The sequence below is a fragment of the Macaca thibetana genome, chromosome 9 (assembly GCF_024542745.1).
Source record: "Macaca thibetana thibetana isolate TM-01 chromosome 9, ASM2454274v1, whole genome shotgun sequence".
In the NCBI taxonomy this organism is placed as follows: domain Eukaryota; kingdom Metazoa; phylum Chordata; class Mammalia; order Primates; family Cercopithecidae; genus Macaca; species Macaca thibetana.
In genome coordinates, this window is record NC_065586.1 from 61,827,006 (window position 1) to 61,840,735 (window position 13,730).

Here is a 13,730-nt window from a genome sequence, read left to right on the forward strand (position 1 = left end):
ATGTGGAATGGAAAATGAGGGCGACGGATAAAAATAAAGACTGAGATGAGCAGGAGAACCAGAACAGTCTCCCCTTCTCACCCCCACCCCCCGCACCCCCTCCCCAGCATTCAGGAATATGGCCTTTTCTCCTTGTCATTTGTGTGTTTTTAAAAAAAATTTATTTGGTGATGTTTTCTCCATGGGGAGGTGGGTAATTCTTTCTGTTTTTTTTTCTATGCTCCTCAAACAAATGAACCGTGTCATCTCCTGCCCGAAACGGGAATCAGTTCCTGCCAGATGTGTCCCCGTTCTCTCTGCAGTGCAGGCCTCTGCGCTCAGTGGGACCAAACCTTCAGGAGGTCGCCCAGTGGATTTGAGCCCTGTGACTGAATTCTCAACCCTCGGGTCCCAAGCGACCCCCAGCTGGGGTGTGTCTCATGCCAGCAGAAGCTGGCTTTCTACCCACGTTCATGGGGGGCTTTCACTTCTTTAAGGCCCCACTCAGAGTCGTTTTCCCCATATTGGACAGCTGTAGTCGGATGTGCCCACTCTTGTCTAATGCTGTCGCTTAAGCTCATCTCCTCAGCGGACACTGGGAAGTAAAAATTATCAGAGTTTGGAAAACTGAGATGAGAGAGAACAGGAAGCCATGTTTGCAAATGGGGAGCCCTGCAGCACATGCAAGAAGCGCAAGGCTGAGAGTTCAAGACCAAGTTCTGAGACCAGTTAGCTGTGTGACCTTGGGCAAGCCGCTTAAGTCCTCTGAGCCTTGACTTCTTCTTCCATGGAAAGGACAGGGGATAATAATACTAATTATTATTATTATAGCTAATGTCTAAAGTATGCTTTTTCTTTTCTTTTGGAGACAGGTTCTCTCTGTGTCACCCACGCTGGAGTGCAGTGGTGCAATCATAGCTCATTACAGCCTCAACCTCCTGGGCTGAAGCAATCCTCCTGCCTCAGCCTCCCAAGTAGCTGGGACTACAGGTGTGTGCCACCATACCCCACTTCAAGAGTACTTTTTATGGGTTAGGCACTGTTCTAAATACAGATATGAACCCATTTAATCCTGATAGCCACTGTGTGAGGTACAGCGGCTATTGTCTCTACTTTACAGATAAGAAAATGGCATCAAAGGATAAATAAGCCCCTAAGGTCACACAGATCAAAAGTAGGAAAGCCGAGTGGCACCCAGGCTGTCTGGCTGGTTCATTTTATTTCTAACCACTCCAACTGCCTCTCTCGTCCTTCCCTGAAAAGGGATGCTGCAGGGGGTATCAAATACACAAATACGTGGCAGGCCGGGCTTGGGGACAGAGAGGAGGCCCAGAGAGGCCCCTAAGTCCCTCTGCTTGAAGTGGGAGCTGGATTTGCCGGAGCCAAGTCCGTGGAGCCGGCTCAGGGAGAGGAGGATGGGCCGGTGGCAGGGTCGGTGGACAGGGGGAAGCCCCAGGCGGCACCTTCCCCTTCCCACCCACGTCCTCTTGGATGAAGAGAACGTTAGGATTTGTAGAATCTTAAAGACTGACTGGCCCAACTCATGGTTGTCCAGAGGCAGACACTGAGGCACGGTGTGGGGACGAGGCTTGCCTGGAATCGCACCTGAGTGCGGAAGAAGAACTCGCTGAGAACCTGGCTTGGGCGCTCTCTCTGCCACCTTCTCACGGCAGTCGGGGTAGGTCTGGTAGTGGAAGGCTGAGGTCAGAGTTCAGAATCCTGGGCCGATTTGAAATCACAGAATCTCAGTCACAAAGGTTGAAGGGGCCAACTCAGCATCCTGGGAAGAGTTCCAAAGAGCAGTTCCTATTGGACCTTTAGGGTTCTATGATCAGGGAACTGGGGGTTCTCCGGCTTTCTGCAAACACCTTAAGAGGAAAATGGCTAAACTGCTAAACCGTCAGACACTGGAATGCGTGGTCACGGGAGTGGGGAGCGTCTCCCGTGTAGGAGACTTCACTCCATTTCACTGCTTCCACCCTGCACATTTCAACACAGCCATCAGAGGGCTCCTTGAGAAAGGCGACTCAGACCACATGAGCTCCCTGGCTTCCCGGGGCTCCCAGTAACAGAAAAATGCCTTCCTGTGCCTGAAAATGCCCTGCCTGACCCTGATGAGGCTGCAGCCTGGCCTCCTGACACCCCCATCCTCTTGAGCTCTGTCCTGGACATCCACAAGAGCCTCTTTCCTGCTCCTTGAAAACGCCAGGCCATTTACCTTTTGGGGATCTCTGCCCTTGTAGGGGAACGTCTGCTGCCGGAATGTTCTGCCTCCACAGCTCTGCATGGCTGCACCCTCCATGCCACTTAACCTCAGCTCCAACAGCACCTTTCTGAAGGCCTTCTGGGACCAGAGTCAGAAATCGCCCTATCCCGTCCCATCACTCACTCATCCTGTTTATAGAGTTCTGAACATCCACTTCTACTGCAATTCCATCTCCCCACTGAAAAGAAATATAAGCTTTGGGAGGGCAGGGGCTACGTCTTCAGCTCAATCCCCCCGGGACCTAGCACAGTGGCAGGCACATAGTTGGTGCACATAACACTTGTTGCTTGAATCAATAACTAACCCCCCACCTGCGTAAGTTTCAGCATAGTCCCTCAGGAAGGTCAGGGGTTCGGCAAATTAATGAGGCCCGAAGGCCTTTCTGAAATATTCCAATTCCCAGAAGCAGGCAGAATCTGGCAGCCGAGGCCTCTCTGGGGTGGGTAAGAGAGTGGTGTTCCAACCCCTACCCCAATCCCTCTCCTCTGCACAATATATTCTCAAGGACAGCAGCAAATGTGTTCTGAGAAGCTGCGGGTTAGGAGTGAGGCAGAGGAAAGCGAATCAAACGCTCCCAGCTCTGGAGAAGGAAGGCAGGACGTCCGCAAATGGTATTTCTCCTGACAGTGGATGAGAGGAACTGTCAGGTTTTAGCTATCTGGGTCAGCAGGGAGGGGTCGTGCATAATGAAACAACTGTTTAAGAACAATACCCCTTGCTGGGATTTGTAAGGCAACCAGAGGTGTGGATGGTCTCTGAGCCACCCTGCCTCGTCCCTTGCCCCCTTCTGCTAGTCTGACCCTTGGGGGTGGGGGGGATGCCACACAGAGGTAATCCACCGGCGCCTAAGTGGAGGAATGTTTTTTGGAACAACTGAACAGAAAATCGCAACCCGCGCAACAAACTGTCCCCATGCAGAAGGGAAAACAGGACTGCCAGTGGCTGACTCAGCTTCCAGGCACGTTAATGAGGTGAGGTTGGGGAGGGCTGCAGGCAAGGCCAGGAGAGGAAAAGTTGACCCAAGGAGAGAAAATACGAAGAATATGTTGGGGGCAAGGGCGGCACAGGGGTTTAAGGATATACATCGGTAGGACTCCAGGTGGGTGAGTGGGTTGCCGATTCACCGTGGCTCCCCAGAACACCGAGGAAGACATGAGAAAACGCCCAATGCCCAGCCGCTGCGTGCAGGGGAATGAGGCTGCCACAACCTCTAATTTGAAACTCAGAGATGAGCTCCCCACACCAAGGCTGACTTCTGGTGCTTCTGCCTTTTGGATTTTTTTTTTTTTTTTTTTTTTTTTTTTCTGATTTGCATCACAACCAGCTATTTGCATCTCAACTGTCACAAGGTACAAATGGGTTGTTGCTGGTTTCAGCCCACCCCGTCCTTTCCTTCCCTGGCTTTCTATAGCCAGGCAAAGGAGAAGAAATTACTCAGTGAGACTTGACAATGTGAATGGAGTCCTTGGGAGACAGAAAGGACTGCTTTCAAGCACCTTTGTTGTTGTGAATGGTCTGGCAGAGCCTGAGATTCAGTGAGAGACTGAGCAGAATCTTCGATCTGGTAGCAACAGTGAATTCGATTAGCGTCCTCATTAGGAGCGACTGCCACAAAGTTCCTCTGGAGAAGTTACACTGCTTCCTCCTTCCCTTTCTGTTTTGCATCAGCTTCCTCCACTGCCCCGCAGTGGATTTCTGAGGTCATCCTCGCTACACAAACTCAGCCAGACCCGGTTTGGAAAAAGCCCTGGGCCATCTCCCTGATACTTGGGCATTTAACCGTGCATCAACTCAACCACTGCTCATTTCTGGAGTGCCCCCCACATTCCAGGCAGAGCATGGGGGCCTAGGTTACACTGGTGAGTCAAACCAGGCATGCCCTGCCCCCGTGCACCATTTAGTGCAATCAGGAGTTAGATTTAATGGGATCCTCACCCTAATCATGGGCAGTGCGAGAGTCACTTGGCTCCACAGAGCCTGGGACAGAGGGTTGTGACTGCTCCGCTGGCTCCCTTCCCTCCAGAGAATTTGCTCAATGAACACGTTTTCCTGCCACGCCAAGCAAATCCAGAGTCACCTTCAACCCAGACACAAATCCCAACAGATGTATTTTTTCCTCAGAAATGGACCGGCAAGAAACAACACTTCTAAAAATCTTTTCTCTAACAGTTGCCTGATTTCTCTTTGTGGTTCCCTGGTTTTTCTGATTCTGGACACTCAGGCAATGTTCAACTGCTTTTGCAGTTCTTCTTTTGCTCCTGTTGACAATGTGGCTACATGCTCCACGAGGTGCCTGGGCCTGATCCTCCGTCATGGTGGGGCCTCCCTATACCTGAGACTGGTCCTCCGCAGCATTCACCCGGCCAGCTCTGGATTCCTCCAGAGAAGGACGCGAGACACACGGGAGCAGGGCAGGGCCCGAAAGCAACTCATCCCTCCCTCTTATTGAGGAATGGGCCCAGTGCCACATGCGGGATGGTTTGGGGGCCACCCCACCCGGAGGCTGGAAGATGGCCAAGGTGACCTCAGGGTTGGGTGGCCTGGGCTCCTGGGCTGCCTCTCCTCATTGGCTCTGTCTCTGCAACTCACTGTGCCCCGGAGAAGAGGAGGCCAGGCTTGCATTGTCAGAGACACTGACCAGCTCCCTTGGGAAAACAGCCATGGAGAGCAGGGAATGGTCCCTGGTGGCATTGGGTGCCCTGACCGCAGTGGGTATGCCAATGGCTGAGCCTGGGTGGGGGGCAGTCACTAGAGGCGGGTTGGACCCAGATACCCCTGAGCATTCCTGCAGACATTTCAGAAAGCGCTTCTAGCAAAGGGAGCCTGAGATAAAACCGGAGGTGTCAGGGTTACATTGCCCTCAAACAGCTGGGGTGAGAAGGCCTGGGGGGTTCCAGCCTTATAGCTGGCAGTGCTCGCTGGACCCAGTCCTGGTCAGGAGCTACAGCTCCTAAATGATGACAACGGCTAATGTTTGTGAGACAGGTGCTGTGCCGCGCCCTGTACATGCCTCCTCTGTGGCAGAGACAACCTACTTGGCACCTTCCCCATGCTTCCTGGCCTGCTGGTGGCGAGGTGGAGGCACATAACTAGTTCTGGCCAATAGTCATTGGGTAGAAGTCGCAGAGCCACTTCTGGGATGAAGCACAGAAGAGCTGGTGCTTAGGCCTCCAGCTGCCTTTTCCGTGCTGCAGGGACCGAGGGACCTGCAGATTGTGCCCGTCAGCGACTACATGGGGTGGGCTTTCCCTGCCCACCTGTGCTGGCCTCTCATCCGCATGAGAAATCAACCTTTATGTGGGGCTAACTCGTTACTGCAATATAAGCTGATGGATACATTCTCTTTCTTTTCTATTCCTTTTTAAACAAATGGACAAAGTGAGGCTCATTACTTTACCTGAGGTCACACAGCTAGTACATGGCAAGGCCAGGCTGAAACACAGGCCCTATCTGACTCCAGAGCTTGTGCCGCCCCCACACAAGCTGCCTTCCCTTGCTGGGTTGCCTCCAAGATCAAGCCTCAATTCCTTGGCTGGGGTCCTGGCCTGCCTCCCCACTGCACATATCCTTGCTTGCCTGGATTATGGCCTGCTCTGGCCAGCCGACCTTCCTGTGTGTCCCTGGGAGCAGCCCTAGGCCCTTCTCACCATAGAGCCTCTCCTGATCCTCCCAGCCCCTACTGCCCCTTCTCCAGCTGACTCCTCCCTGCCTGTGGTCACTGGACCTGGACCCCACACTGGTATCCATATTTCTTTTCTCTTGGGCATTATGGTTCTCCTGAAACCACAGATGGGACTTTCTTCTGAGCATCTCATTCATACAGTCATCTCCAAAAGGAGGTGCCTGCCCTAAAGGGGAATACAAAGTGATCCATTAGGGTGTGAGAACATATTATAACTTGTTTTAATACCTGTTTTTTCCACCTTTTAAAACTGCTACATTAAAAAATATGTTTTTTGGGTTTTTTTTTTGAGACAGGGTCACCTAGGATGGAGTGCAGTGGCGCAATCTCTACTCATTGCAACCTCTGCCTCCCAGGTTCAAGCAATTCTCATGCCTCAGCCTCCTGAGTAGCTGGGATTACAGGAGCACACTATCATGCCTGGCTAATTTTTGTATTTTTAGTGAGGTGGGGTTTCACCACGTTGCCCAGGCAGGTCTTGAACTCCTCGTCTCAAGCGATCCACCTGCCTCGGCCTCCCAAAGTGCTGGGACTACAGGTGTGAGCCACTGTGCCTGGCTTTAAAACATATTTTAAAATGTACATACTGTATTTGTATCAACACACTGTTGACTCCTTGGGACAAGGACCATGGGTTACACTTGGCTCCCCAAGAGGCTAAATATAGCTCCTTGTAAACAGTAGGTGATCAATACATACTTTAGTTACCTCAGACAGATAGGTATGGAATGCCTTAGCAGGAGGTGGAGACACACATGTACACACACACACACACACACGTGTGCACACACACCTGAGCACACACACATGAGCATGGTGGGACTGACTTGCCCACGTGCCCTGAGTCCTTGGGGGGACCGTGTCTGGTTGAGAGGAGCTGACGGAAGTGGGCAAGAGACGTGGGCAGAGGGGCTCCTGGGTCAACAGGGAGGGCCGCTTGCGAAGCAGCCAGAGTAGAGACGGCTCCTCCGAGGGTGGTGGAGGAAGACCAGCCTGGAGCAAGGCCACCATGGCAGACCCACGCAAGGAGTAATTGAAGAGAAGCACCTCAGGCTGGAAAACCTAATGGAATTCCTGAGCAGAGTGGGCCAGGAGGAGCAGCAGTAATAAATAGAAGTCCTATTAGCATGGCAGCTGCTAACAGGCAGGGAGATGGGGCACAAGGAGGGGTGAGGGCAGGGGAGGAGGCAGGCTGAGAGGGTCCTGAAGGGATGGAGACCTGGCCCCAACTCATAGAGGCCTGGCCACCCTGCCCCTCCCCACCCTTGCCCCTGTGATGCAGGGTGTGGCAGGAGCAGTGCAGGGGGCTGCCCCCAACCTGAGCCTCCTTCCTTGTCCTCTGCAGCTCTCCCTTACTTCCTTTTAAGACTGGTTCCAGCCAGGGCAGACCCCTGGTGATGCAGGGGTCTTCTTATGGCGTGGGATCCCCTCCAAAGCACTTAGGTCCTTTCACTCTTCACATGGAAAAGTTGGGGTCATTATTACATCAAAAATAGGAATTAGACTTTCTGCTAAGGTCATTATTTGAACAGGAGCAAAAATGAGTACAGGCATCCCAGAGAGGGCAGCAGAGGATCCATCAGGGTGTGTGAAAATACACATATGGTTTATTTCTACTTTTTTTTTTTTTGAGATGGAGTCTTGCTCTTGTTGCCCAGGCTGGAGTACAATGGTGCTATCTCAGCTCACTGCAACCTCCACCTCCCAGGTTCAAGCGATTCTCCTGCCTCAGCCTCTCACATAGCTGGGATTACAGGTGCCTGCCACCACGCCCGGCTAATTTTTGTATTTTTAGTAGAGACGGGGTTTCGCCACGTTGGCCAGGCTGGTCTCGAACTTCTGACTTCGTGATCTGCCGGCCTCCCAAAGTGTTGGGATTACAGGCGTGAGCCACTGCACCTGGCCTTATTTCTACCTTTTAAAATTGCATTTTTGTGCATGCTTTACAATGTCTCTACTAGATTAGTATGATGATCATGTACGTAACTTCTAAATAATAACCACACATATGGAAACATGTGCTCACATGTTTTTTGCAGGGTGTAGGGGGTAATCCAAAAGTAGAGACTAGTGATGTTTTTTTTTTTTTTTTTCAGCCTTATTTATCCTCAGAACCTACCAGGAGTGGGGTGCTGCAATGTTTGTTTCTATTTTATAGCTGAGGACCTGGACAGCCCAGGCAGGGGGGTGGTCCGGATGGGTGGTGGGCCCAGATGGGTGGTGGGTCTGCATGGGCCATGTGTCCAGGGACTCACCTCATCCTTGTCCACCACCTGGATGAAGAGTGGAAGGGCAAAGCCGACCTGTGCCAGCTCAGTGATGGCCACGCTGTACTCGGAGCTGTTGAACTCCGGGGCGTTGTCATTGATGTCAATAACCAGGATATTGAAGGTCGTGGTGACTGTAGCGTCAGATGGGGTGCGGTCATCGTTCAGCTCCGTGCCCTGCGGACAGAGACCGGTCACCCCGGGGTGAAGGCAGCTAATCACAGCAACAGCTCTTGCTTACCAAGGACTTTCTCAGCACCAGCCACTGTGATTCAAGGTGAATGATCCCATCTAATCCTCACCCCAACTCCAGGAGGAAGATTTTATCGTTAGCATCCCCATTTTAGTGATAAGGAAACTGAGGCTCAGAGAGATTAAGTAACTTGTACAGGGATTCACAGCCAGAGTCGATTTCTAGCTCAGGTAGTAGGAGCCTAAGACGGATAGCAGATGGATGAGATGGGGTGAGGACAAGACAGATCTGGGGGTTCATTGAGGGACAAGGGGGAAGTCTTCATCCTCTTTGGCAGATGGTGAAACTGAGGCCAAGAACGTTTGTGCTGGTGGTTAATCAAGACAACTGAGCATCTGCTATGTCCTGAACCCTGTGCTCGGCACTGGGGGTCAGCGTCAGCATAGATGGACTGATTCAGATAACTGGGTGTCCAGTCTGTGGGCCAGAGCCATGGGCCCAGAAGTGCCCGTTCCCAGTTCTGACTTCAACCTGAATCTGAATCTCTCCGGGAAAGAGACACAGGAACAGATACCTTTCAATAGCTTCCCAGGGGATTCGGGTTCACAGCTAAGTGTGAGAACACCCCCCCACATTTTATATAAAGACAGAAAGAGTTCAAGTCCCACAGTGGGGTGCTGGGACCAGGGGGCAGCTCTCTCTGGTGGACCTGACCACCTCACCTCCATGGGAGGAGAACAGACGGGAGGGAAGGATGGTGGTGTGAGCACACCCTCCCATGGCTAACCCACACCTGAACAGCAGGGTCTCTCAAGGTCAAGGACAGCAATTAAGGGCCAGGCTGGGCTGCACCGTCCTCCCCATGGCAATGGAAGGGCCTCCTTCCCAGAGCCCCTGGCCTCAGTCTTTGGGCTGCCCATTTCTCTCAATCGATGGCTGATGGCCTGGGCTGGGAAGAGCCCCTGTGGCTCAGACAGGATCCATACCCCCAAATGGGTTTCTCAGGGAATGGCTCTGCAAGTCACTGATTTGAATTAAAACCGACCGTGAGTGGCAGGCGGCTGCAGGGGTTGTGGGACTGTAGCTCTGCCTCACATTCTGGGGTGGGGACCCCAGCACCTCCTTTCCTCCCTGCTGCATTGCTGTTTCTTAACCCAGGAAGCCGTGGCACTTGGAAGTGGGACAGAACCCCAGAAACGGGGCAAGTTCCAGAATTCTAGGTGGCTGCAACAGAGAACTTGGAATCCTGGGACAACAGTAAGGAAGGACCACAGGATGAGCACCTACTGGGTGCCTCCCACTGAGAGGGCATACAAGTTCCATCCCATGTGGTTGTTGATAATGGATGTGGCACGCCCAGCACACCAACTTCATAATTTGGGTGCCTTCCTAATGGGGCCCTGGGCACAGCCCCGGGAGGCAGTGCAGGGTGAGAGCACGGAAGCGATGTGCTTCTAGAGCCACCACCGGGGCAGGAGCTCTTGGACACCACTGGAGGCTGGCATCTGAGCGGGGGCATCCCCTCTACCTGGGGTGGAGGTGCCCATGTAGTTCTCACCTTCACAGTCAGGATGAAGCCATGGCTGTACAGGGGGTTCTCCCGGTCCAGCAGGCCATTCAAGGTCAGTGCTCCGCTGATGTAGTCCAGGGCAAAGATGCTGTTGGTATTCCCTGCAAGAGAGAGAAGCATTCAGGTGTGACCGGGCACAGGGCAGGGGGGCATGGAGCTGGGGCCAGGGCTCCTCTCTGGGCATTAAAGACTCATCAGTTACTGAAATGAATGCTGGTTCAAGAGTAACAGAAAGAGCCCTGGAGTCCATGGAGCAGCCGGCAGACAGCACCAGGTCCCAGAAGGAGAACAGCGTGGCCTTTCCCATCTCCTTCTGGTCTCGCTGACCCAGCTATGGAGAAAGTCTTGGTTTGGTGCTACTATGCTTTAACACTTCCCTAGACTCGCTTGATTTCTTTTTTAACAAAGAGAGAGCAGGCTTCAGGCTCAGAGCCTTCCAAAGGGAGTGGACACCAGCCAGGATGCAGTAACTTGGTTTTGTTTCTCTTGTGCTTATTCTTATGGTCTGGTTCTATTCTATTCTATTCTATTCTATTCTATTCTATTCTATTCTATTCTATTCTATTCTATTCTATTCATTTTCAATTTATGACAGTGATGTAAAGTTTCCTTTTACAACAAATGTAAATTAAAGACATAATTAAAAAATAAGTACTATGTTAAGTACTTATTAAAATTTAAGATACATATTTAAAGTCCTGGCAAAAATTATCTATGAGCCACACTTGCCTCAAACCTACGTCTCTGTAAACCCACGCCTCTCCCTCTGCCAGCTTCAATTTCTGCTTCCTCTCCACAGAAACTCACACTGGCATCCTCGCGTTTCTCCAGATCACTATGCTCTTTCCCGCCTCCTCATCTTCTAGCGTCTGTCTTTCTCTCTTGTCCTCACCCTCTGCCTAGCTCAGTGCCAGCCTCTTCTCCTCCTCCTCCTCCAGAAAGGCAGTCCTGACTTCTCTAACTGGCCCCTTCCAGTCCCCACAGGCAGTAGTCACTGTTTTGTAACTAACTGTTCCCCAGTTGCTTCTTGGGTGTTAATTGGATCTCCTTTCCCGGCCCTCTGAAGATGAGGACCTTTCATGACTGTCCCTTAAGGTACCTGGCCAATGCTGGGCACACAGTGGCAGGCATGTTCCCCACCTGGGCTAGTCCTGCATGGGCTGCTGCCTTGCCCATATGCCCTTCCCACCAGCCTGTGAATTCACCTGGGAAAATCCCAATTCCATTCGGCTCTCTCTTCATGAACCTGTTTGTTGGCTCATTCACATACTCACTCACTCCCATTCATTCACCCACCCAGCAGTCTCTGGGGTAGGCTTTCCTATAGCAGGCCCTGAGCTGGGCGCTGTTGGGCATGCAGATATCAGCGTGCCAGGAATTCTGACGCCAAAGCACTTGCAGCCTAGTAAGTGATCTCTGGTACTCACCAGAAGCAGCATCTCTGAGTTCACAGCAGGGAGAGGCTGTTTACAGATGGGAAATCTCAAAGAAGGAAAGCTCCATAGAGGAGATGTCATTAATTCCCTGGAACACTGACTGGCTGTGTGACCTTGGGCAACTTACCTAACCCCTCTGTGCCCTGGTTTCCTCACTTGTGAAATACAGATAATAATGGCATCTGCCTCATAGGGTTATGAGGATTAAATAAGTGTGAAAGTATAGATATATTGCTTTGGGACCATTCCTGGCACAAAATAAGTGTTGTCATTGTTATCGTTTGAGGTGGTTCCTGGAGAACGAGCAGGACTGGGGAAGAGGACGGATGGGCACTGATTCCATTAATACCCAAGAATTAATACCCAAGGCTTCAACACCCGCAGGTGAACACCAGAATCACCGTGGAAGCAGCTGTAGCTCCCAGGTCTTCCCCTTCCCCATCTCTAAAGGGATCTGCATGTACCAGAGGCTCATAGCATCTCTTGGATTAACTAGGGAAAAAGTCAAGGGTCGGGGCAATTTCCTCTTCTAACTTTAGACTTCGGGACAGAAGCTATTCTCAGTCAACCCATGCTGAGTCACCTGCCTGTGCTAGTCAGCACGGCAGCTTACTTCTACCCAGGTTGGTGGCTAGTGGCCGCTCTCACCTGTCCTCCCAGCCTGCCAAGCATGGGCTTGGCAAGGCCAGGGAGAAGATGCAGACAGTGGGGCCTGTTTAGAACTCAGTCTATCAGTCTATGGCTTCAGAATCTCTAACATGGGGCCAGCCCAGGAGAGGGTGTCACTGTAGCTATCCCCTTGCCTAAGGCTTCCTTTCCCAGCCATAGAGAGACCTAGGTGCCTTCCTGCTGGGTTTTGTATGGCTGTGTTTGCATAGTGGGGAGTTGTGGGGACAGGATTGCAAGGAGGTGTACAAATGTGTGATAGAAGGGAGTTCCTTTAGCTGAGAATTTTGCTGCTAGAGAAACGAAATGTGTGCTTTCATCTGTTCATTCATTCAACAAACAGTTATTGTGCTTCTCTAATGAGCATACAGGCAGGGCACGGTGGCTCACGCCTGTAATCCCAGCACTTTGGGAGGTGGAGGCGGGCAGATCACTTGAGGTCGGGAGTTCAAGACCAGCCTGGCCAACATCTCTACTAAAAATACAAAAAAATTAGCTGGGTGTGGTGGCGCATGTCTGTAATTCCAGCTACTCAGGAGGCTGAGGCATAAGAATCGCTTGAAGCTGGGAGGCAGAGGTTGCAGTGAGCCAAGATCACGCCACTGCACTCCAGCCTGGGTGACAGAGCAAGACTCTGTCTCAAAAAACATATATTATATGTTATATATATACATATAAATATGTATATATATACTGGTGATACATTTTAATCGGGGCCACAGTGCTCAACCAGGTACTCATAGTACAGGGTGATCAGTGCTGTGGTTGGGTGAAGCAGAGGCCGTGCAGGGCCGTGTAGGGGCCGAGGTCCTCTGAGCCCCTAAGGCTGAGCTGAAGGGCTGCCCTGAGGCAAGACCTCAGAGCCTCCAGCCTCCCACCCCTGCCCCAATATGCTCACAGGCAGGGGTCCCCTCCCCAGCCCCCACAGACAGCATCCCGGCATTCCAGATTTTCATATAAATTTCCTTTTTTCAATAAAGGAAGCTATCAAATGTTTAACTAAATGTGATTCAATTTTTATCTTTGTGAGATTTTTCTTATAAATCATTCACAAACCTGAAGCCCCTTGTTGAATGCTGTGCTTTCGCTTTTGGTTTGAAAAATAGGGGTTTCAACCCTGGAACACTCACTTGCATTTCTTCACTCAGCTTTTACGCCCCGTTCATGTCCACACTGTCCACCCCAAACCCAGCATCTGTCTCCAGCACATAAGACACCCCATGCCCCAACCTAGGCAACCTTCTCCAACAAACCTGCAGGCAAGTACCCCCCCACGGTCCACATTCAACCAAACTCAAGACACACACACACACACACACACACACACACACACACACTTCTTTTTCACACATCTGTTTGCATGGAGTACACCTTCCCACTCCTGCCAAGCACCGGTGACTAACTCCCTGGATCAACACCCAGAAAGAGCCACACCTAGGGAGCCAACAAGGCCACCTGAGTGAGGACTGACTCAGTGAGATGCTTGGTAAGATGCTCTTACTGTCACCATAGCAACGCTGGCGCTCGCTGGGATGCTGCTAGGCTTGAGCAGGGGCAGGAGATGAGCCCTGCGCCCTAAGCTAGAAAGGCCGAGGGCATGTCTCATTCAAAGATTCATTGATTTTTTTATTCACGCATTCCTTCAAGTTCATATTGAGCACCTACTGTGTG

General features: G+C 51.6%; 2 protein-coding genes across 4 annotated transcripts in view; one reads left to right on the plus strand and one right to left on the minus strand.

Annotated features, from left to right (window-relative positions):
- The window catches only part of PCBD1 (pterin-4 alpha-carbinolamine dehydratase 1), a 1,172,580-nt gene that overhangs the window by 407,453 nt on the left and 751,397 nt on the right, over window positions 1–13,730 (plus strand). The window lies entirely within an intron of this gene.
- The window catches only part of LOC126962500 (cadherin-23-like), a 340,014-nt gene that overhangs the window by 108,717 nt on the left and 217,567 nt on the right, over window positions 1–13,730 (minus strand). Inside the window, 2 exon segments of the mRNA XM_050803593.1 lie at window positions 8,183–8,371; window positions 9,946–10,058. Of these exon segments, the coding sequence (XP_050659550.1) occupies window positions 8,183–8,371; window positions 9,946–10,058 (302 nt within the window).